Source organism: Argentina silus (genome assembly GCF_951799395.1).
Source record: "Argentina silus genome assembly, chromosome: 6".
NCBI lineage: Eukaryota > Metazoa > Chordata > Actinopteri > Argentiniformes > Argentinidae > Argentina > Argentina silus.
In genome coordinates this window covers 17,059,240-17,083,435 of record NC_139660.1, presented here as the reverse complement: position 1 = coordinate 17,083,435, position 24,196 = coordinate 17,059,240, and the positions used below count along the sequence as shown (strand labels likewise).

The following is a 24,196-nucleotide window of genomic DNA, read 5'->3' as shown; positions in this document are numbered from 1 at the left end:
TGAGAGTTACCATTAGGGCTATGAAATTGATTATTTATAATTATTGATTATAATTGGATAAGCCAGATGTAGTGCTCTTCCAGATGCCCAAAGCCCTTTACATTATATGGGAGAGGGGGGGGACTCACCTCATTCACTACTATTGTGTAGCACCCACGGCAGCCATTTTTTGGCCAGAACGCTCATTACACATCCGCTAAATTGCGCAGGACCATTTAAGCTGTTTGAATGACTTCAAATGGACAAACATGCGTAATCCATCAGAAAACCTGTCTGTCCCTCAGTTTGTGATAATATTATGCAGAGCGATATTGACTAATAACATTTCAGGAAAGGGGGACAGATGTGTTACCATGGCAGCAACCTCTAATCACAACGATCATTTTAAAGACAATACTAAAGATACGAAGGCAGGGTTTCTTGTTGTTATATGTGGTGAGACAATGGCCTAAGCCCGTAATTGAAATGGATGTAGCCTTTTAGAGCAAACTGAATTAATGAATTTTCCTAGCTCTCCTTTCCCTCGCCTTCTCTACATGAACATTCCACTTAACACCCCCGATGGAGATGGATATGTTTGGTACAAAGCTCAAGAGGTATACCAAGAGCAAAGTGTTTCTTGCTAACAGATAATGTGTAAGACAAATTATTCACTAGTTATTTCCTCTGTCATTATCAAATAGACCTTTTTTTTTTTTTTTATTTACACATGAAGAGAGCAGTGGGGCATAATGTCATGCGTTGATTGCTTTTTGTTTTGATGTTTTCAACTTGTAGTCTACTTTCTATATTTACATATTAATTAGTTTGCTCTCGTTCTCTCTCTCTCTCTCTCTCTCTCTCTCTCTCTCTCTCTCTCTCTCTCTCTCTCTCTCTCTCTCTCTCTCACTCACTCTCTCTCTCTCTCTCTCTTCAGGTTCTGCCAAGTCTGCATCCAGAGTGTGAGTATATTTTTCAGCTGGAGAAAGAAGAACGCCGTTGTCTTCGACACATTGCAGAGCATAGCAACCACAGTGCACTAGGTATTTGGGCTATATCCTCTTGAAATCAGCTAGTACATTTTTCCTCCCCTGTTACAGCTCATGGATTCTATAGCATAGATCCAATCATAACATGATATACTGTATGTTCATATCTAAATATGAGAGTCTGGAACTGAATAAATGGTTTACAGAAAGTTGTAAATGTAGATTTAGAGTTAAATTGTGCCTGTCCTTGTGGAAATATGATTGAAGTATGTCAAGAGCATATACTATATAGGATCTGTATACTTCATTTGAAGATAAAGGTCTTGGTTGAACTCCTGCATGTTGGTCTAGAATGCAGTTTCTTGAGAATGGAGTGAGTGCTATGGTTCTGATAAAGTATGCTATTAAAAGTATTGGATTCCATACATCAATCACCTTTTTTTAAATTATATATATATATATATATATATATTTTTTTTTTTACAGTAAATCAATTCCTCTCTCTCTCTCTTCTCTCTCTCTCTCTCTCTCTTTCTCCCCCCCTCAATCTCTCCCTTCCCTCTTTACCCCCCCCCCTCCCCGTCTCTCTCCTCTCTCTCCCCCTCCCCCCTAAAGGTTGTCTTCCAACCTGGGACTTTGTAGTGTGCTGGCCAAATGCTGTTGTTGGGGAGACAGTCTACACAGCCTGTCCTGCTGTCTTCTCTCTCTTTGGGAATAGCACAGGTGCAGCTCACATTTGGCATATCAGGAGGGAAATTGGGATGATGATACTGGGGATTATTGGGGTTGCCAGGATCAAACAACAAAAAGGAAGGAGCCCTTACTTACTGTATATTCATGTCAAAATCAGAATCCAAAACCTGAAATGTGTGTGTGTGTTTTCAGGGATGAGGTAGAAATTAAAATCAATTACACCTCAAAAACCTCACGATGGGTGCCGGAGATATTAACTATGATGTTATTTGTTGTCTGTGATAGTGCTATAGATATATATTGTATGTTATGATGTCTATATACAAAACTGTGATACAATGCAATACTCCTGGAATATTGTAGTGTAATGATTTACTTATTCATTGGAGGTTCTGTTCTTCATTTCTGTGTTGACTTAATGACCCCTGACCTCAGGGTCAGTGAGCCGAAACTGCACCAGTGGTGGATGGTCTGACCCCTTCCCTCCCTACTACCTCGCCTGTACTGTGGACGATGACATTCCTGAGGTGAGAGAGGTTAGGGAGAGGGTTAAACCCTAACCCTAACCCTAACCCTAACCCTAACTCCAACCTTAACCCTAGCTCCAGCCCTAACCCTAGCTCCAACCTTAACCCTATCTTCAGCCCTAACTCTAACTCCAGCCCTAATCCTAGGTCCAGCCCTAACTCTACCTCCAGCCATAATCCTAACCCTAACCCTAACCCTAACTCCAGCCCTAACCCTAGCTCCAGCCCTACCCTAGCTCCAACCCTAACCCTGTTAGGGTAATGATGTGAAGCAGGGGGAGACTGGAGGGAGAGAATCACTGTCTCCTTCTTTCTACTGTCTATTTGAAATCCAGGAGTCATCATATTTTGCCACAGTGAAGCTGATCTACACCATTGGCTACGGGACCTCCCTGGTCTTTCTCTCCATCGCTGTGGTTGTCCTGCTACTCTTCAGGTAAAAGAGGTCAAAGGTGACAATCACAGATTGTTTGGACAAAGAAATTGGTTGAATTTCATGGACAGAACAGACATACTCTACTTCCAAATTCCACATGGTTTTTCTTTGTACACCCAGAGCACTTTTCCAGATCCGGATCATTGACAGAGCAGAGAACAAAAGGAGAGGCCATGTGATGTGACAGACCAGCCCTCAAACTCACCACACTCATGTTTGTTGTTCTGCTGTTCTGTGCTCTATTCTTTCACCTGAGACCAAATCAACGGGTGAACCGAAGGACCCCTTTATCTCGTAGGGACAATGAGACTCCATTTGTCCTGCTAAACCTATTTTTGATTTAGACGTTATCGCTGAGCACGTCTCTCTTCCTCCCTCTCCCCCTCTAGACATGTTTAGTGAGGAAATCTAATAACACACGGCTCTGAAAGGACAAATCCATAGATGGCTGTTACCATCTCTTCCTCTTGCCAAACTCAGCCAAATTAATAGGGGCTTTTTTATGAATGGCGGTAAAACAAAGAGAGGTGTTTTTTTATTGTTTGCTTGGGCTTGGCTCACCACATCAGGGATATAGAGCCCCTGACATTTGGAGTGTTTGAGCTGAGTGTTTTTGTTTTTAAGCCTATTCTAAGGATAAGATAAAAACATAAAACATAAAATGTCACAAGCATATGATCTCTATAACGCACACCTGGTCCAACCAGCAGACTCTATACTGCTGAATGAAACATGCTAAATATACTTATTGGATTTTTCTCAAGCCTTGTTTTATTTGCGAGTCCCCTTGTGATTTTCTTGGACCTCAGCCCTTCAAGTGTCTGGTTGAGTAGGTTTTTTATTTGATCTGGTTTGTGCTCATTCTCCTGACCGTGTGTGCAGCTGTATGGTGCAGCCATGTCCTGACCGTGTCTTCTGTGTGTGGTCCTATGGTACGGTCATGTCCTGACCGTGTGTTCTGTGTGTGGTCCTATGGTGCACCTGATGGTTGTGTGGTTTGGCAGGAAGCTGCGCTGTGCCAGGAACTACATCCACATCCAGCTCTTCATCACCTTCATCCTCAAGGCTGTGGCTGTGCTCATCAAGGACGCCACGCTGTTTGCCAGCGATAACACCAACCACTGCACCCTCTCCACCGTAAGTCAACTGGCACAGAGAAGAATATGGAAGTTATTCTATTCTCCATGTTTTGTAACACACAACTCCCTCTCTCTGAGTGACCCTCTTTTTATTTTCCTCTTCTCTTCTCTTCTCTTCTCTTCTCTTCTCTTCTCTTCTCTTCTCTTCTCTTCTCTGTCTCCCCGTTCATCATTTTCTTGTCTCTCTTTCTCTCTCTGTATTTATCTCTCCCCTTCTCTCTCTCCCTCCCTCTGTCCCTCCTCTCTCTATCTCTCTCCCTGTCTCTCTGTCCAGGCTGCCTGTAAGGCCTCTGTGTCGTTCTGTCACTACTGTGTCATGACTAATTTCTTCTGGCTCCTGGTGGAGGCACTGTACCTCAACTCCCTGCTGCTCTCCTCCTTCCACCACAGCTGCCGCTGCCTCTGGGGCTTTGGCCTGCTAGGTTGGGGTGAGCACCTCCCACCTCACCTCTTAACCAGACCTGGCTCAAAATAGTGTTTTTATTTCTACAAATACCTTGAGAGTTTCCTTGGTCCTGCCTGGAGTGACAGATGGGCAGGATTTGCAATTTTGCATTGAAATAACAGGCACACCATCAAAGGGATTACTTATCATCAAGGACACATCGGTGCTTAATGGACAGCGTAAAACAACAGTAATATTACAAGTGCAGTAATGCAGTATGTAATATATTACTCTCCATGCAAAGTAATATTGTTACATAACAAGAGTACATTTGTTAAATGTAACAATTAATATGTAATAGATTACTTTTCCAAGTAACTAATCCCAACCCTGGTATGTGTAATGGGTAGCGCCAGGAGTTTTTTCTGGTCAGGTCACGTGGTGACTCATGAGTCATAACTATGGCCAAGGGGTTTTTCCTGACCACCTCACTGGGAAAAGCTCCTGGCCCTAGTAATGGAGTATGGTTAGATATTATCGATGTGTCATTAGGGAAAGCCCATGTGGGATGGGAAGCCTGGATGTTGCTGCTTATTGTTAATCTTAGACAGGTCGCCACTGATGTTTGATGACTGAAATGTTAATTGTAAGGTATAACATTCCCTGTAATTCTGTAGCGAGTGTTTTAGTTTGTGGTGCATTGTTATTCAATTTCTTTAGAGAGTGACAACACAATTAATTAAGTAAATAATTCATCTAAAAGAACAAGAGGTCAAACAAGAGAGTCCTAACATCCCCAGCTCATTATTTTTAAATAACTCTTGATAAAGGGTAATACCTAATAATATCTATAATTATAAAACAAATTAAGTTAAACTTCATAACCCCATATCTATACTGGTATTTAGATTTGGTTCAGATTCTAATTATCTCTAATGTGACTTGTTGCCTTTTATGCTCAGTGTTTTTATTCTAATAATTATTAATCTTCTGAGATGACTTAGAGCTTTGTTTTCAGTCTCAGTTATTCATGATTAAATATGGATTCACGACGTAAAGTAATTGTTTCTTTCGCCCAATCAAATCTCGCACATTCTATTAGCGGGCGTTTTTTCAGTCACTTGAGCATTTCATTACTTTCTGTAATCAGATATTTTAATTTCTTGTTTCTCAGAACTTTGAGCACGGAGGAGCTGTGACAAAAACAGTATAGCTTCTAAACATAACACTTAAGTCTAAGTTATTAACCAGTATATAAGTGCCAAATCTCAGGATGTTATTAAAATCTCAAAATGTTAGCATTCAGCCAATCCGCTGAGGACTTTCAACTGACCTCTCTGATGAGTTTCTCCTTCCTTGCAATTTACTACTTTAAACCGGCTTTGATTTAGAACGTTTATTTATTTTTTTACCAATTTGCTCCAACTTGCAGGTGTGCCCATACTCTTCATAAGCCTGTGGATTGGATCCAAGGTGTACTTTGAGGACACTGGGTGAGTAATATAGTACTTCACTGCCATTAACTACAATAATTGTTTAGAAAATAACCTTAAACGGGTAAAGAGCTAATTGGAGGCTGTTTGATTTCCTTCACAAACAAATGTCTGATTTGTTCAACTGGCTATCCACAGTGGCTGGTATCCAGTGGCTTTAGGGAATTACATTGTACAGTGACTAAAGGCTTGAATTTGCTGGAGCAAATAGTGTTGAGCGGAGCAAAAAATACCTAACAACTCAGAAAACTCTAAAGCATGATTTTTATCGTATCTAGTCTTTAACATGGTTTTTGAGAGTTTTAGTAAACAGTCACAAAATGCGTTGCACATCATGCAATTGCTAGTTGCAGTATTTGAACTCCCATTAGATAATGTCTTATCACTTCTTTTGGCACTTTTTTGCACATGCCAATTGGAGCCCTAAGGCTCTTATGTACACTTGTACTGTATCTATGTTGTTGAGTTGACTTTGCTTTATTATCGTCCTCTCCTCCTATACATAGATGCTGGGACATGAATGAGGACTCTTCGTATTGGTGGATCATCAAAGGACCAATTGTTGTCTCTATAGGGGTAAGCACTGCAGTGCAGCCTGACACACCATGTTATTCTGGAATAACATAAAGGGACACACTGATTACCTGTCATTTACCTGTTATGATTTTTATGGCACTATCTAGTTGTGGTATTTGTCTGCTTTTGAATAAAGCTTTTAGAAGAGAAACATTTTCTAAGCTTCAATGCTGTTATTTCAATATGTCTCCAGTGATCTTTGTTGATACTGGGGGATGTCAAAATGTGCTTAATAGTGCTTAAAGCAGGTATTGCTGTGTTATTGCCATGGCGTTGCAGGGCTGGAAAGGAGAAACATTTCTTTAATAGCCTTGGTTGATGAACAGCACTTGAGTGCCTTGACTCATACCTATTAATAGATTTTTTTTTAGGGTTGAATTTGAGAGATTTCATATTCTATCAACAGGTCAACTTTATTCTCTTCATGAACATAATCAGAATCCTGATACAGAAACTGAACCCTCGCCTCATCCAGTTTAACAACTCATCCCAGTACAGGTGAGGGGGGGTCATTTACATTGGATGCTACATGTGAGGAATGGTATGATTGGACAGGATGTTAGGTATCATTATCCTTTTACTATAGAAAGGAGGGATGATTTGGTGATTGGTGTGAGGAATCCTCCTCACTCCTGCTGCTTCCTCCACTGGCCACCAATGGCCACCAGAGACTCTTTATTATTTTCCGTAATTCGCCTTATTTAGTTTATTGGCTACACCTGTGCCTTGTTCTAGTTCCAGTTTATAAGCCTGGTGTTTCGCTACACCTCTGTTCAGCCATAAACTTACATTCCTGTATGTATCCATGCTACCTTGTTAATCTAAGTAAAGTCTATGTTTTGATTATTGCAACTTTGAGTCCTGTCTCCTGCACTTGGGTCCACCTGAAACCCTGTTACAATAGGGTAGTAATGATGGGAGATTATATGACATAAAACTACAGGAAACTTTATGTATGCCACAGATAAGTGTGAGTGGAAATCACAAATTCTGTTGTATTTTCTACTTCAAGACCACAGCCAAATTGGCCATCCTAACGACAGCTATATATAAGAACCATACAGTAGATCATAAGATCTGTTGCTCAAGTACATTGAGGCCAGAGAAGTCCAGTCCATTAAGGTACATTATTGAGAAGAGTGGTGTTCTCAATCATTTGGCTGCTTGATGGTTAAGTGTACTACATTTTATGAGTACATTAGTGATAAAAAAATCTTTTTAAAAAAGGTTCACAAATCGTACCCAGATAGCACCTCTCTTTTACGCTGTCTAGGACTGCTTTTAGGGAGTTCAGGTACAGTACAGACCTTTTGTTAGGAGCTCTGCTTCAAATGAATCAGCAAAATGCCTGATTCCACTCATAAATTCCACTCCTGAAACTTGCTGTCTTACCTCGTTCCTCGATAACCTTCCCCACTATCACTGACCAGTCTGGCTTTCCACCTATGGCACACCTTTTTCAATTCTCAAGAGACCTATGAAATGAATACTTTATTGGAGGGGATTTGTAGAATTGACACTTACACACACACACACACACACACACACACACACACATACACACACACACACACACACACACACATGTATTTACTAATCACACACCTTCTCACTCTCTCCCTCCCTCTATCCCTCTCTCCTACTCTTCAGCAGGCGCCTGACTAAGTCCACTCTTCTCCTCATCCCTCTGTTTGGGACCCACTACATGGTGTTTAACTTCCTGCCTGACTACTCCAATGTTAACCTGCGCCTCTGCATTGAGCTCTGCATGGGATCCTTTCAGGTATTCAGATCATCACACATACATCAGGGGAGGCTGGTGGAGGTAGAAATTGGAGGATGGGCTCATTGCAATGCATGGAATGGAATGAGGAATGGTATCAAATACACATGCAAATATAACACATACTGTCATAAAAACAAACTCATCCTATATTATATATACAGTCTATACAGTATATACATTATACCGCAAATATACCCATTTGCACACTAACATACACATAAACAATTCAACATGTAAGTGAATCAATCGTGCTTTGTAAATGTGGACAATATACTATATAAAACTCTGACACCTCTCTGTAATTTGGCCCCTTATTATTCTTATAGAGATCTGGACAAAGAATCAGATGATATTTCATTTAAGTTTTTCGAGACAGCAAACTAGACAACCTAGTCTAGCTGGCCAGACAGCAAAAAAAAAAAGTTTTTGTGATTGTGATTATTCTCCCATAGGTTATTTCTGGACAAGGGGAAAGCTACAGTAGGATTCTGTATTTAGGGCTGGTTCAGACCCAGGGGGGAGCAGAGGAGAGGCTGCAGCTGGACAAGGGTCCTTACACTGAAGAGAAACAACCAGGGGAGATCCTCTTCTGTCTCATATTCACAAGCTGTTGTGCTGGCTTCAAAAAATCCCCTCCCCCCCTGGTTTTCCCTCCATTTCCTGTTAATAACCATTACTATAAGCCACTGAAGTTGTGAAAACTGGCATAAATTAGCTGTAATATTGGCTTTGATCATGGTGAGGGGGAGAACAACTCATATCAATTTCAGCCCAATTCTTCAGTTGTAAAGATGAAAGCAAGAGCAGGATAGTTTATATCCTCAGCAACTAGAGCAAAGTTCAGCGCATTCATGGCTTAGGGCTAGGTCATTATCACACTAAAATGTATTCATCGTCGTTCAATTGTTTGTTATTGCTGCATCTTTGCAACGATATACAATGGTTATATGGTTAATTTTAAATTACATGGTTCACTGTTCTCCATTTGATTATGTTGAGCTTCATTTTCCTTTTGTTTTAAGTATTAATAGTTGATTCCTTCTCTCTTACAGGGCCTGATTGTAGCAATTCTCTACTGCTTTCTCAATCAAGAGGTTAGTAATGAAACCCAATGCTTTGCTCTCCAGATATTGTTCTTGCCAAACATTGCATCTACAGAATGTGTTTCTTAAATTTAATTTGTAATTGTAACTTAAGCCTTTTGTGACTGATTTCATCGGACAGTTTTGTAGGTCCAGGCTTAAAGAGCAGAGTGGTCTTAGTCTCTAACCTCACTCTCATTACATGAGGGAAGTCCCAACATTAGAGTAATTACTGAGCATGTCAATCTAAGGGCAAAACCAGGCACAGTAGCACACTGGAAGTGTATTATGTGCAAAAGCATATATGTTACTCTAGAAACAGTAGAAGCATGTTTAACATATTTGTGCGGACAGAAGAAAACACTCTACATCATCCTGAACAATTTAAATAGCACTTCAGAAATATTCATCAGGAAATCCAGCCTTGATTGTCTACTTGGTTTAGCAGCTACTTTGCAATTACAGTGTGCTGTATTTACAGCCAGTGTATTCTCATTATTATGCCTCTTTGTGACTAGTATTTAATCCAACAAGGTAAATGTAAATGATTTAAACATAGGCCTATAGTGAAACATATGAACATACAGTGGCAGTGCTGAAATTGAAGCTTTGTGTTTTGAGTTCTTAGGTCCAGAAAGAGGTCCATATGTGGTGGCTGAGATGGCAGGAGAACAGCTATGGAGTGGTACCGCCTGGGGCCAAGGGCAGTCAGATGGACACACCATTCTAGCGTCATGCTCTTCATCCTCCTCTTCTTCTTCCTCTTCTATGGCCTCCACCCACTCATGTACTGTTAGACAGAGAGAGTGCTCAGTGCTGTACAATATGCCCTTGAAACAATCACTCTCACTACCACCACCACCACCTCCACCTTTCAGAGAGACTACCTCTGGGTTCAACCATTGTGTCCTTCTCTAGATGGAGATTGGACTTTTACAGTCATAGAGCAGTGTTCTGTCTCTAAAGCCCGAGCACTGTGAAGTACCCCTCCTCCACCACCTAATCTACACTTTCATTGCAAAAATCATACTGACATTCTATTGTGAACTGGCCGATTTTAGGCATCAGATTCACTGGGTTCAGTTTTTTGTGGGGTTTATTGGTATATTGTCCTTTTTGTGTGTTGGTTGATGCTTTCCTGGTACCTCTTTGTCTGTGTTGGTCCAATGCTCCAATGCCTTAGCTACTGCATATCAGGGGTTCTCTGGAGGTAATTTCTTTGAGTTTTGTGTGGCTCTTGGCATCTCCAAAGCAGGGAGAAATACAATAGTCTGTCAGAGTCTGTCACTATGAAGTTGAATGCCAGCTGGGCCACATTACAGTTCCAGTATGTGGTGATGTTGTCAAATCTTTCATTAAAGAAATTCGTTTGGATAAAGCTGTATGCTTTATATGGGCTTAATGTAATAAATCATGTGATAATTGAAATTGCTGAGAGCAATGTGGTCACATAAAATAAAGTATGTTAATGTAGAGTGTCAAACAAGAGTATCAGTCTTACACTGCCCTCATGTGGTGATTTGAGTCTGGGGAGACGATACGACTACTAACCTCCTTCTCAATGGGTTAAAAGCCAACATTAGTTGGTGGATGCCGACATGACGATCCCTATCGCATTGAATTCGTCTCCACTGTCTGTCCTAAAATAAACCGATAATTTTGTCTGTAAGTAGGCGGGGATTCTGCCATCTAGTTGAACCCTCTCCCGTTGCCAATTTTACGACCTGTCAACCAAAGTTCAAACGGGGGATGCGCGCAGCCTCGGGCAGGACTTGGGAGAGGGATTTGTTGTTCCCCTCCACAGCGGTCGTTTGGGATTTAAGGAATGGGAAGTACAGAATTCGTGGACAGGATGTGGAGTCACTGTAGCACAGCCCCCTGTGTGGAATTGGTTTGCGGGGAAATAGGCCACTCCACACAAATCCCGCATCTGGAGACCGTGGAAGAAGCGCGTTTGGCAAGTTGAGACTAATCCTGATGACCCAAAAGCTGCTTTTCTAAATACGAGTTAATCTGTCATTGGTAAGCAACTCACTTTGATTGCATGTTTGCTTTTCAACAACTTGACTATTTCCCAAACTTATTTGATGGTCTGGTTAGGCTGTAACAGTTAGTTTCAATGTGCAAATTGAAAATTGATTAGTGGAAGGGTAGGCTATGACTTCACATCTATCTCGGGTCATTAAAAGCAAAGTTGAAACGCATCTCTAGAGCAACATAACGTCGCTCCTGGACCGCTATACCATGAAGATAGTAGGTCACAGTGCAAAAGGGGATCCTTTTTACTCAGAGTATTTTAAATAGTTTTTAATGAGCAGAGTAGGATAATTACGCACGGAGGGTTAGGTTACTTCTCCCTAACACCACACGGCTCACTGCTCAGTCGGTGACACAGACCCACCAAGTTGCAAACGTTTCTTTTGTTCTGGGAACTCAGCAGGGCTATGGAGATGGTTAACTTAATAACAGGGTCTCCTTCATCGCGCTGGGTTACGTGTCTAGACACGAACTGGCTGTGACTGCCTGCCCCTAGTAAGCCTGTTGGTTTAATCTCAGTCAGTGTAGTCCCTATTTGAGTTTTAGTTAAACTCATGGTTGTATTCAAACAGTGATAGAAAAACAGGATATGAATGAAATAACTTTTTACTGCTTGAATAATATGTTATGATGTTAATAATTAATATAAACATTTGATATATTATAGGCAATTGGAAAAATAATAAGTAGACCTCAATGTTTAGAAGAGTTGTTGACTGTACATACCTTGACCTAGATAGGTAAACATATGAAACAGGTGATTGATATTCTAGTGCTTCCCAAATGGTAAACTTCGAATAGCAACTTGGGACATCCTGCAGTATCTTTTCCTTCTCATGTCATGGTGTCCTGGGCCTGGTCATATTGCCAATGCACTTACAGTACATGGTCATCTGCCCATAGATGGTGATGACACTCCCTCGGATTCGCCTGCTGGCATTGCTGGTAGCATTGTCTGTGGCAGAGCCCCTGACGACCCCCCAGGGCAGCGACAACGAAGTCCTGAAGCACTCTGGGGCAGAACTCACCAAGAGCCTGGTTAGTTAGTGTGTGACTGGTACACGGCCTCACCATGTTGCGTGATGGGAGCCTGTTAGCCATGGTGCTGTACTGTCTCTGTATTCAACAGTATTCTCCTGTATGAGTAGACATGTTGTTCCTCTTTTCTTTTCTTAGAACCTGGAGGTTGAGAATGTGATTGGGAATCTTAGTGGAACTGTGCAGGAGGACAGACCAACCACAAGTGAGTGTCTGAACAGGCCTGTCCTGAAATAATGTAATTTTATTCTTATCTATATTCTTTCTAATCTTCTTTTATGTGTTATCGTCACTTTCCCTCTCGCATCTGTCCCACGTCACCTGTCCCTCACTCTCTTTGTTTCCTTCCCACAGCCCCCCTCACCACCCCAGCCCCAGCCCCAACCCAAGCCCCAACCCCAGCCCCAGCCCCAACCCAAGCCCCAACCGCAACCCCAGCCCCAGCCCCAACCCAAGCCCCAACCGCAACCCCAGCCCCAGCCCCAACCCAAGCCCCAACCGCAACCCAAGCCCCAACCGCAACCCAAGCCCCAACCGCAACCCAAGCCCCAGCCCCAACCCCAACCCCAACCCAAGCCCCAGCCCCAACCCAAGCTCCAGCCCCAACCCCAATTCAAGCCCCAGCCCCAACCCCAACCCAAGCCCCAGCCACAGCCCCAGCCCCAGCCCCAGCCCCAACTCCAACCCCAACCCCAACCCCAACCCTAACCCAAACCCCAACCCCAGGTCCCACCTCTCAGTGCCCAGGTAACCAGGTACTGTTGGATGGCAGAGTGGGCTGTGGGTGTCCTGGGGACATGGTGAAGGCTGGAGAGAACTGCACCTGTGCTGTGGGATTCACTCAGCAGGGGGCAGCAGAGTGTGATGGTAAGTCTCAACTATGACTGATGGTCTCAACGCAAATACAAGAGGGAATTATCAATTTTGCTCACAGTAAACCTGTGACAGTTTCAATGTAGGGCAGACAGACACTAAGACCAGTTCTGAGTTCTGTGTCAGTCTCAGCATCCTTCTCTGTATCTAGTATAAAGTATATTTCTCTTATGTCAGATATTGATGAGTGTAAAGGGGATGGGCCATGCGGTCTCCATGCCAACTGTAAAAACACACCTGGCTCTTACCTGTGCAGCTGTCTCCGTGGTTACCTGATGGGTCCAGCAAGGTGTCAGGGTGAGTGTGTGTGAGTGCCTTTAGCTTTGGGAATGATAATTTGTGAATTCGTTTTTTGATGTTCTGAATGTGTGTTTTACCGTGTATGCCTGTGTGCGTGTGTGTGCATGTGTGTGTGCGTGTGTGTGTGTGTGTGTGTGTGTGTGTGTGTGTGTGTGTGTGTGTGTGTGTGTGTGTTTTGCAGATGTGGATGAGTGTGCACTGGCTGCAGTGACTGGGCTGAAGGCCTGTGGGGAAGGATTTGAGTGCAGGAACATCCCTGGCTCCTTCACCTGCTCCTGTCCAATCGGATACGTAATGGCTCTTGATGGACACAGTTGTGTGGGTGAGGCCCATTTTAGTCCTTTATGTACATAATGCACGTACTCCATTAGATTCATGTGTGAGTGCATATTCAGCCTTCTAGATATGTACATAGAGCACTGATGAAAAAATACTTGTGTGCAGTAGCATTCTTTATTTGTGATGTTGTTTGTGTCACAGGCTGGGTTTGAACCCTGGTCTCTCATGTGGAAGACACAAGCATCTATCATTAAGCCAGGAGGACAACCTCATGGATGCGGGCGACAATTGGGTTTACATGTCTCAGGCAGGGCTACCTCATCACGATAGCATGATTCCAAATCATCATCGCTTCATCTGTATCTGTGTGTTTTTCTATCTCAGACGTGGACGAGTGTAGCTATGAGGAGCGGTGTCGTAGGGAGCTGGGGAACATGTGTGTGAACACCCCTGGTAGCTTTGTGTGTCAGTGTCAGACCGGCTTCAGAGCAGAGGCCCTAGCTTGTGTCGGTGAGTCCCTATTAATGGCCTTCTCTTGGCCTGTTTGTCCTCTGTCTATTTTTCTAAAACTCTGTGTTTTAATATTTTATGCTGACACTAAGCTTTAACCCACTGCTTGTTTCTGTCTGTTTCCCTTCATGTCTGCCCTCCTCTCTGCTCCTCTCCTCCTCTCTGCTCCTCTCCTCCTCTCTGCTCCTCTCCTTCTCTCTGCTCCTCCTCGTCTCACTCGTTTCACCGTGGCTTCCTCTCAGGTCCTGTATGTCCAGACTACACAGTGTGTCAAGGTACGATGTACACCCTCACCTCTGTGCTAACCACTACTAGCCAGTCACTGTCTTTGAAATGTTGTGAGCCAATCACCATTGTAATGTTGTGAGTTTTGATGATGTAGAAAACATGGTAGCCAAATGCTCAGTGCTGTTTGCACACAGGTACTCTTCTGTCAACAAGATTTTCTTTTTTAAGTGATATTATGACGCTTTATGTCATTTATCAGTCGTAATGATATGATATTTGTCTGTTCCACTCTGAGACCTGTCGTTCTCCTCCCCTCTCTGTCTTCTCTCTCTCTCTCTCTCTCTCTCTCTCTCTCTCTCTCTCTCTCTCTCTCTCTATTCCCTCACAGATGTGGATGAATGTAAGGGAACTCCAGAAGTGTGTGTTGATCAGGGTGTGTGTGAGAACACTCTTGGGAGTTACAAGTGTGTCTGCCAGCAAGGTTACCAGGGTAACGGCACACACTGTGAAGGTAAGAAACGTACATAACTGGATTATCACATTACTACACAGTTTCAGTTTTTGCTTTAATTCCTTCTGCCTTCTCTGCCTCCTCTTCTCAATGTCTGTCTGTCTGTCTCTCTGTCTCTCTCTGTCCAGATGAGAATGAGTGTGCGTCAGGTGGTCATGGCTGTGACAGTAATGCTCGTTGTGGGAACATCATTGGCTCCTATTTCTGTCAGTGCTACCAGGGCTACAATGGGGACGGCTTCTCCTGCTTTGGTGGGTGAGACAGTGAGACGGCAGATGGTGTGTGTGTGTGTGTGTGTGCATGTGCGTGCGTGCGTGCGTATGAGCATGCTCAAGACAGTGCTGTGTGGAATGGATGGTTTTACAGTATTTGCTCTTCATGGGATGCCCTTTTGTTGTCATGGTTACAGATGTTGATGAGTGCACCCTGAGTAACGGGCACTGTGAACGCAACTGTACCAACGAGCCTGGAGGGTACAGCTGCCACTGTGGCCCAGGTTACCAGCTAGCACAGGACGGCCACAACTGCACAGGTAAATCAGAGTTCCCCGTCCCCTGCACAGGGAAAGCCAGGGTTCAAATTACACATTGACTCTTAGGGGTGCCCAACGACTTTTGGGGATGCCCAATGTAGATCATTTTGACTTTTAAGGGGGCCCTGCATTGATATTTCAATTCTAATGGGGCGGGGGGGGGGGGGGGGGGGGGGGGGGGGGCTGATTTGTTATGGGCGATGCTTGCCCCCCCCCCCCCCCCCCCCCCCCAAACCCCTCTGTGATTTGAACCCTAAGCTATCTGCACAGGAGCTAGTATCTAGTATAATACAAATTAAGGATATAAAAAATAAGGAGTAACACTTTATTGATTAAAGATCTAGCCAGACATACAGTCAGTGTCCTCATGTCTACTTGAACCTCTTCTTGCTCCCTGCTCCCCCAGATGTGGATGAGTGTGTGGTGCAGAATGGGACTTGTGAACAGGTGTGCACCAACACACACGGCTCCTTCCTGTGTTCCTGCAGACCAGGCTACCAGCTGCACATCGACAGCCACAGCTGTGTGGGTCAGTACTCACTGGTCCTGGTCTCGTCCAGGTCTGGTCCTGACCCATTTCTGAGTTTAGAATCGTTGTGTGTGTGTGTGTGTGTGTGTGTGTGTGTGTGTGTGTGTGTTCTAACCTGTTTTTGTGTTTTAGATATTGATGAGTGTAAGCTCCAGAATGGGGGCTGCTCCCACACTTGCACAAACACACCTGGAGGACACACCTGTCACTGTCCGTCACCTCTACTGCTGCACCCGGACAGCACCACCTGTGTCAGTACGTACCCCGTCCTCACCTTGGTGTGTGTCAGAAATGGTGTCAGAGTGTGTGTGCGTGTGTGTGTATCTGCATGTTTGTTCTTATAAGAGTGTTAGTTTTCCTTGTGTGTATGCCTTGTAGTGTGTGTAGTTGTATTGTGTGGTGTGTGTAGTTGTGGTGTGTCTCCTGGATAGATGTGACATCATGTGACCTGAGGAATGGTGGGTGTGACCATGTGTGTACCGTACGGGAAGAGAGGCGTGTCCACTGCAGCTGCAAGGCAGGCTGGGAGCTGGGCAAGGACCTGAGGAGTTGTCTGGGTGAGACAATGGTTTCTTCTCCTAAAGTCACCCTGCTGTATCTGAAGTGACCCAAGATCAGAGAAGCAGCTTTACAGTCTCTGACTCTCTCTCTCTCCCTCTCTCTCTCCCTCTCCCTCTTCCTCTCTGCTTCATTCTCGCCCCCTCTCAGATCTGGACGAGTGCGGGGACTTCACTAAAGGTGGTTGTGAACAGCTGTGTGTGAACTACCCTGGTGGGTTTAACTGCAGCTGTAGGGAAGGCTTTGCGGTTCGCACTGATGACCCCACCAGGTGCCAACGTGAGTCTACATCCCTCTGCCCTAACTCTGGGAAGTGCTATAATGAGTAAATATCAAACATCGTCATTAAAACAACAAACAACTGAACTGCTCTCCCTTCTCTAATTCACTCTCTTCCCACCCCTAACACTCCAGCGGTGTGCGACCCACCCTGTCAAAACTACGGAGTGTGTGTGGCCCCTCACATCTGCGACTGTCCCGCAGGTTACCCTGGTCCTGGCTGCTTAGGTGTGTTTGTTGTGAAAGTGTGTGTGTTTGTTTTTCTGTGTGTGTGTGTGTACCTGCCTATACCTGTACTGTACATAAATGATGTCTTAATGATTGATGATGATTGTTGCGTGTTTCAGCCATGTGCTCCCCACCCTGTGCTCATGGAGGAACATGTATGCGCTGGAACATGTGTCTCTGCCTGCCTGGCTGGACTGGGACAGGCTGCCACACAGGTAACAACCTGTACCTCTCACCTGCATTGTCACTCCCCTCCTCCGCACCCTTCACTGGCTCCCGGTAGCAGCTCACATCAGATCCAAGACCCTGGTACTCGCCTACCAGGCAGCAAAGAGAACAGCCCCTCCCTATTTGCAAGCAATGGTCAGTCCCCAAACTCCTGCCCGATCACTCCGCTCTTCCACCTCGGCTGGCCCCCTGGCACCGCCGCCTCTACGTGGATGCAGCAGCAGCAGCACTACTCGGTCACGGCTTTTCACTGTCCTGGCGCCCCAATGGTGGAACCAGCTTCCCACTGCTGTCATGACTGCAGAGTCACTACCAATCTTCCGCCGTAGATTGAAGACCCATCTCTTCAGGCTACATCTTAATGGTCCCTCTTAAAGACCTCTTCACCCCCACTACCTCCCTGTACCCCCCCTCTCCTCAAAAAAAATCCTTCTTCTAGCATTGTGACTGCCTATGGCCCCTGGTCTGAGCATTAATTACATTATCTTATGATGACTGATGGATAGATGATTCACTTACTTAAACAAATGTATTTCTCCCTCTCTCTCTTTCTCTGTCTTTCTCTCTTTGCCTCTCTCTCTCTCTCTATCACTTCTTTTCTCTCTCAGCGGTGTGTGAGTTGCCCTGTGCTAATGGTGGTCGTTGTGTGGGTCCAGAGACCTGCCAGTGCCCCTCTGACTACACTGGCCCTCAGTGCCTCTCGCGTGAGTACCAAACCATCCTGTTATAGTCAGTATTTGATCAACCAGAGGAGATCACTGACATATGAGCGTGTGTGTGTGTGTGTGTTCCAGCTCTCTGCACGCCAGGTTGTCAAAATGGAGGAAGGTGCGTGGATGTCAACAAATGCACATGCACTGGAGGGTGGCAAGGATCTCGCTGTCAGATAGGTACCCAGAGAATCAGACACTACTACTGTTCTAGTACTGTATCTCAGCCCTATAATCTATAACTCATCACTCCTTTTATACGGCAATTGTGTGTGTGTGTGTGTGTGTGTGTGTGTGTGTGTGTGTGTGTGTGTGTGTGTGTTCCCTCACTTTCAGAGACTGTGCAGTGCCAAAAAGCCTGTAAGAATGGTGGTGTGTGTGTGGGCCTCAACAGATGTCGCTGTGCCAGCGGATTTACTGGGAGTCTCTGTGAGACAGGTAAGTGTGTGTTTGTGTAATGTAGGTTAGGAGAGAGAGAGAGAGAGAGAGAGAGAGAGAGAGAGAGAGAGAGAACGAGAGCAAACTAATTAATATGGTACTAAGTGTGTTTGTGTGTGCTGTGTGTAGCGGTGACCACTCCCTGTGTGCCGCCTTGCCAACACGGTGCCACCTGTAGTCCTCATAACAAGTGCACCTGTCCAGAGGGCACAGCCGGACTGCGTTGTGAGAGGCTGTGAGTAGCAACCCAACCCCACATCTCAGGATTCAGTGGCCTTGCTACTGTAGGGTCCATAATTAGTCTCACGCCCCTTGTTTGACTGACTAATCATTATGTTGCCAAAGCGCTGACTATTCTCGTTCTGCGTTTTCATTTTGTCTATCTGTCTGTCTGTCTGTCTGCCTGCCTGCCTGCCTGTCTGTGTCTCAGGACATGTCCTGTGGTCACCATTGTGGTAAGTATGGCCCGTGCCATGAGGAAGGGTGTGAGGGAGAGCTACGTAGACCGCTGTGGACCCCTGGGAGTTCAGCTCTGCACTAAGTACAGGTGACAACTGCATTCACACTCACATTCTCTATCACATACACATACACACACAAACACACACACACACACACACACACACACACACACACACACACACACACACACACACATTATCCTCTGTCAATATTTAGTTATACCATATATACAAGTCCCTCTTGTATATCCAATGCAGGCTGTAAAAAGCCAGATTGTCTGTGCTGTTGATTCTTCTGGAGACAGGATTTCAGAGCTGTGATACATTTGGGAGTAGCTTGTCTACAACATTCACACTCACACTCTCTACCCCATGCACGCACGCACACACACACACACACACACACACACACCCACACACACACACACACACCAAACAAAAATTCACTCTCTTCCTCTGACTTGGCTCTGATTCCAGGATCAATCAGGCGCGTGTGTATCTGCAAGCCTACAGGGTGGGCTACAGGATTCAGTGTCCTGAGAAGAAGGGGAGATGAAGAACCCAACCCATGACATACACACACATGTCTTCAGTCCAACCTTCTTCCAAGCTTCTTTCACCGCCAAAGACTTGACTCGCCAAAGACTTGTCCCTATGTTATCTCTCTCTTGACTGACTGGATCTCCAGTGGCGAGGTTTAAAGCCCAGCTCCAAGCCCCTCTTCCTTGGGGCTGTGATATGCTTCGACAGTGGGGAGCTCCATTCAAGCAAGCCCCCTATGAACGGCAAAGAGAGACTTTGTGATTCCACTGTGAGGCTATATGATTAAAATGAGTTATAGAGGACTAATGTTCACCCAAAACAATAGCCTAATTAGCCGATGTCCCACGTGTTTCAACAAGCCAGTATCCTCACTGCCCTTAATTGCCCCAAATCTTTCTGTGAGGGATGTGTTACTAAAATAACAAAAGGTTGTCATTGTTGTTTGAATTGTAATGCTCTTGTATCATGGCAGCTGAAAGTTAATAAAGGCAAATGTTTTTTTTTTCTTTTTCTAAAAGGATGACTTACTGTATCTGTCCACAATTTATTATAGCTTTACAAGCCTGTCAACTGATAGCCATGTTCCTGGCAAGTCCATCCCACTTGTATAAACATAAAAGGCTGTAAAAAGCCAGATTGTCTGTGCTGATGATTCTTAACCCTCCCCCCTCTTCTCAGAAAGTCCCCTACTAATCATAAAAATTATCCCCCTCCCCCCCCCCGTGTCCAGGCAACCAGTCTCTGGTTGCCTGGACACCCTCCCGGAAAGCAGCCCGGTGACGTCAGCCCCTCGATCAGCTCAGGTCAGCACGGCTTGCCAGTGGCGCAGCTCCCTTCCTCGCTAGAATCACTCGTCCCATAGTTCTTTTCAGGGTTTTTCCCATCCTATCACTGTGTCCCATTTCATCCCGTGACATTTACAGCAAAGTAGATTCTTTGGAAGTTTATTTTTAGAGGAGAACAATTACACAAACAGGATCATTTTGATCTGGATTATATTTGTGCCTCAACCATACATTTAAAATGGGATCTTGTTTCAACTTCTTTCGCCACCAACCGGCGTCCACTGGTAAGTCACCTTTAACAAGCTCTGGCTGGGTCGATATTTTGTTCAATTTTGTTCATTCTCTTGTTTATTCAGCCAAGGCAGACTTGGACTCTATTGCCAGCTCCAACACATCATTTGCCTTGGACCTTTACCGCACTCTGAGTGAGACCAAGGCAGACGCTGGGAACTTATTCTTCTCCCCCCTGAGCATCAGCTCAGCATTGGCAATGGTCTACCTTGGTGCCAAAGGAGACACTGCTGATCAGATGGCAAAGGTACACACACACACACACAATTGACTGCTGACTATTTTTGATACAAACTATGAACGAGAGATACTCACCTCTCCTTCTCTTCTCAGACCCTCTCTTTCAACACAGACACTGATGTCCACTCAAACTTTCAATCACTGACCTCTAATATCAACAATCCGTCAGCTAAGTACCAACTGAAACTCACCAATCGCCTCTATGGAGAAAATACCTACAACTTCTTCCCTGTGAGTTAGACCAGCCCCCCCCCCCTCTCTCTTTCAGCTGGACTTGAGAACTACATACTGTATAGTAACTCTGATGAAGGCTGTTTTATAATGAGATGTGTTTTTGAACACAGGAGTTCATTGAAGCCACCCAAAAGTTCTACCATGCAGACCTGAAGGCTGTGGACTTCAAAGAGGCTACAGAGGAGTCCAGGAGGCAGATCAACAGCTGGGTGGAGAAACAGACAGACAGTAAGATCTCACACACTGATACTGTACACTGCTAACATTTCATTAACCAACTGTATTTTGTGTGTGCATATCATGACCATTTTGACGTACAAGTTTGGTAATTATAAAACATTTATTATATATACACTTATTTGACTGTAGCTATCATGTGGTTAATGGACTGATATTGTATTCTAATGGAAAAAATATGGTGTTTGTTTGGTGTCAACTGGGATATGTATATTTTGAATTGGGTCATTGATAAACAGAAATAGTGTAGCCTAACTTATGTCTAGTACTGTCTGTTCTACCTACAGAGTATACAGACGAGTGTGGGAAAGTTGAGTGGCTTCATCATTTGTGTTGATTATCTACAGATAAGATTAAAGAGATTCTCAAACCTGGTGTTCTAAGCGAAATGACCAAGCTGGTTCTGGTGAATGCTGTCTACTTCAAAGCACGGTGGTTACATGAGTTCTTTAAAACAACAGAGTACCCCTTTAAAGTCAGCCAGGTGAGAAAGGCATACAGGCTGTTTATCTTGCATCTGTTGTTATAGTTGATCCACTTACTTTAGACACATTATTTGTACTTATTGTAAGTTGCTCTGGATAAGAGCATCTGCTAAATGTATAAATGTAAGAAAAAAAGAAAAAAAAAAGTCAAAGCTCAAACTATATTCAAACAAAATGGCAAATGTTCACCATACAGTACATGCCTAACTCCCAAACATTGATCTAGCCTTTTGCATAAACACTGTAGGAAAAACATCCTCAAGGACTACAGTATGCTGGATTGCGATGTGATTATTGAGGACCCTTTCTCTTATTAACTGTGTGGTTTCAGAAAGAGACCAGAACTGTTCAGATGATGTTTAACTACAAGAAGTTCCCCTACAAACACGTCTTCCAGTATCACCTTCAGGTTCTGGAGCTTCCTTATTTGAGTGAGGAGCTAAGCATGTTCTTCCTGCTGCCTGACGAGTCCACAGATGGTTCTGACCCACTGCTGAAGGTACAGTACTCTCAACCTCCCATAGTCACACCTGGTACTGACCCACTACTGAAGCTAACAAACCTCCCATAGTCACACCTGGTACTGACCCACTACTGAAGCTAACAAACCTCCCATAGTCACACCTGGTAGTAATACTGACCCACTACTGAAGCTAACAAACCTCCCATAGTCACACCTGGTAGTAATACTGACCCACTACTGACACTACACACAACCTCCCATGGTCACACCTGGTCCTGACCCACTACTGACACTACACACAATCTCCCATGGTCACACCTGGTACTGACCTACTACTGAAGCTAACAAACCTCTCATAGTCACACTTGGTAGTAATACTGACCCACTACTGACACTACACACAACCTCCCCATGGTCACACCTGGTCCTGACCCACTACTGAAACTACACACAATCTCTAATAGTCACAGCTTGTACTGATTCACAACTGAAGGTACACAACCTCTCATAGTCACACCTGGATGCATGATAGATAGATCAATAGAAGGGAGAAGGTTAGATATATCAATATATGGATAGATAGATAGACAGATGAAGTTGGATAGATGAGGGAAATATAGATAGATAGATAGATAGATAGATAGATAGATAGATGAGAGGTATTATGCTAGCGGATGAAGTTAAAGATGTTTGGTTGGTTGGATGGATGGATGGATGGATGGACGGTTGGTTGGATGGATGAATGGATGGATAGATGAAAGAAGGAAAAATAATAGTCACACCTGGTAGCCTACTGACCCACCACTGATGGTATAGACAAACCTCCTATAGTCACACCTGGTACTTTGCTAATTGTCTGTTCCCTACTGTCTGTCAAAGCTGGAGAGAGAGCTGACGCCCAAGAGGATTCACACCTGGACAAAACGGGGGAATATGGATGTGAAGCACAAAGTCGATGTTATGATACCCAAGTTTAAACTGCAGGAAGACTACAAGTTGAATGCACCTCTGGCCTTCCTGGGAATGACAGACGTGTTTAATGAGGAAAGAGCTGACCTGTCTGGGATGAACATAGAGGAAGGGCTTTACCTCTCCACTGTGGTCCATAAGACCTTTGTGGACGTGAACGAGACAGGCACAGAGGCAGCTGCCTCCACAGCGGTCGATGGCAAAACGTATGGTTTGGGCAGTATAGTGCATTATTTTAAAGCAGACCACCCTTTTCTGTTCTTTATCAGACACAACAAGACCAAATCCATTCTCTTCATGGGCAGGTTTGCCTCTCCTGAGTAGAGTAACAGGGAGAGACAGAGGCAGGGGGGTCACTGTCTTATAAAGAGAAAAGAATGGTAAAGCCAAAGCACTGCATTTTGTTTTTCAATGAACGTAATGAATTCATCAATGTAATGAATGTGTACTGTTGTCACTTACCACTCTCTGTTTTTAAAGTGTTTACTCTCCGCTGTTTGAGTATATGATCTTAAGTGTATTCAAAATCTTTGCAATGTACTGTATATATTGTCTAAATTAAACTATTTTGAGTCGACATATAATGTTCTTGAGAGACTGGAGCACAGTAGGGGGTTTGTGTAATGGACTTAATAGCCAAATAAAACCTTGTAATGTAACCTCACTATGTAAACATCGTACAGTACGTAACTATGTTCACAGTAATACCACAGAGACCTTTATTATGCAGCTGTTTAGTAACACCCAAGTTTAAAGTCCTTTCTGGGCATGGCAGATGTGCAGTCACTCACTGTTTTCTTGTTTTTCTTTGTGATCTTCAGTGTATTCGACTTTTTTGAAATGTATATATTCAAGTGAAAATGTGTTTTGATTCGATGTAAACAATGTTTCTGTTACTCAGTAGACTGGAGCACAGTAATTTGTGTAATTAATGGACTCACAGAACCTTGTTTAACCTCATTATGCAAACATCTTACCCAACTGCATTCACAGCAGTATCACAGATACTGACCTTTATTCTGAAGCTATTTATTAACGAATTGTAAGGCAATATTAAGGCAATATCTAAGAATGCTGCAACACTTGGGTCACACACAACTACGGGTGAGAACTGTGTTATTAAAA

At 44.0% G+C, this 24,196-nt stretch overlaps 4 protein-coding genes across 6 annotated transcripts in view; all 4 read left to right on the top strand.

Moving 5' to 3' along the window:
- The window catches only part of ghrhrl (growth hormone releasing hormone receptor, like), a gene marked incomplete at both ends in the record, with an annotated part of 13,992 nt that extends 4,177 nt beyond the window's left edge, over positions 1–9,815 (top strand). Inside the window, 12 exons of the mRNA XM_083672116.1 lie at positions 917–1,022; positions 1,584–1,691; positions 2,097–2,188; positions 2,524–2,624; positions 3,629–3,761; positions 4,038–4,191; positions 5,581–5,641; positions 6,148–6,217; positions 6,624–6,715; positions 7,871–8,000; positions 9,056–9,097; positions 9,714–9,815. Coding sequence (XP_083528242.1) covers positions 917–1,022; positions 1,584–1,691; positions 2,097–2,188; positions 2,524–2,624; positions 3,629–3,761; positions 4,038–4,191; positions 5,581–5,641; positions 6,148–6,217; positions 6,624–6,715; positions 7,871–8,000; positions 9,056–9,097; positions 9,714–9,815 — 1,191 coding nt within the window. The remainder of the gene's footprint in view (positions 1–916; positions 1,023–1,583; positions 1,692–2,096; positions 2,189–2,523; positions 2,625–3,628; positions 3,762–4,037; positions 4,192–5,580; positions 5,642–6,147; positions 6,218–6,623; positions 6,716–7,870; positions 8,001–9,055; positions 9,098–9,713) is intronic.
- Positions 9,816–10,982: 1,167 nt separating this feature from the next.
- On the top strand, positions 10,983–12,911 carry LOC310806287 (uncharacterized protein; the record flags this gene model as incomplete). The annotated part of the gene is made up of 6 exons (XM_083672339.1): positions 10,983–11,107; positions 12,026–12,160; positions 12,299–12,365; positions 12,515–12,624; positions 12,671–12,696; positions 12,887–12,911. Exons 2-6 carry the CDS (start codon positions 12,026–12,028, stop codon positions 12,909–12,911), a joined length of 363 nt encoding a protein of 120 aa, XP_083528465.1. The 5' UTR covers positions 10,983–11,107.
- On the top strand, positions 12,852–19,998 carry LOC310806463 (uncharacterized protein). 3 transcript variants are annotated; one of them, XM_083672565.1, is made up of 20 exons: positions 12,852–13,027; positions 13,211–13,330; positions 13,515–13,655; positions 13,997–14,122; positions 14,365–14,397; positions 14,739–14,861; positions 14,990–15,112; positions 15,271–15,393; positions 15,800–15,922; positions 16,055–16,177; positions 16,354–16,479; positions 16,631–16,759; positions 16,895–16,987; positions 17,107–17,202; positions 17,824–17,919; positions 18,010–18,105; positions 18,262–18,363; positions 18,493–18,598; positions 18,794–18,910; positions 19,302–19,998. In XM_083672565.1, the coding sequence occupies exons 1-20, from the start codon at positions 12,958–12,960 to the stop codon at positions 19,378–19,380; spliced, it is 2,145 nt and encodes a 714-aa protein (XP_083528691.1). In that variant the 5' UTR covers positions 12,852–12,957; the 3' UTR covers positions 19,381–19,998. The 3 variants fall into 3 exon arrangements, with proteins under 3 accessions (XP_083528691.1, XP_083528692.1, XP_083528693.1); XM_083672567.1 differs by having other exon boundaries at positions 12,993–13,027; positions 13,290–13,330; XM_083672566.1 differs by lacking the exon at positions 14,365–14,397 and having other exon boundaries at positions 12,853–13,027.
- On the top strand, positions 19,947–24,167 carry LOC310806286 (leukocyte elastase inhibitor-like; the record flags this gene model as incomplete). The annotated part of the gene is made up of 8 exons (XM_083672338.1): positions 19,947–19,955; positions 20,098–20,170; positions 20,509–20,690; positions 20,777–20,914; positions 21,028–21,145; positions 21,502–21,638; positions 21,971–22,138; positions 22,982–24,167. 8 exons carry the CDS (start codon positions 19,947–19,949, stop codon positions 23,393–23,395), a joined length of 1,239 nt encoding a protein of 412 aa, XP_083528464.1. The 3' UTR covers positions 23,396–24,167.
- Between the last annotated feature and the right edge of the window lie 29 nt (positions 24,168–24,196).

Excerpts from the sequence above, each read along its gene's own strand:
- LOC310806463 (XM_083672565.1), top strand. The coding sequence starts at position 12,958 with ATGGTGAAGGCTGGAGAGAACTGCACCTGTGCTGTGGGATTCACTCAG. Across the intron at positions 13,656-13,996 it reads TGATGGACACAGTTGTGTGG|ACGTGGACGAGTGTAGCTAT; the intron begins GTGAGGCCCATT and ends TTTCTATCTCAG. Across the intron at positions 17,203-17,823 it reads TGGGACAGGCTGCCACACAG|CGGTGTGTGAGTTGCCCTGT; the intron begins GTAACAACCTGT and ends TTTCTCTCTCAG.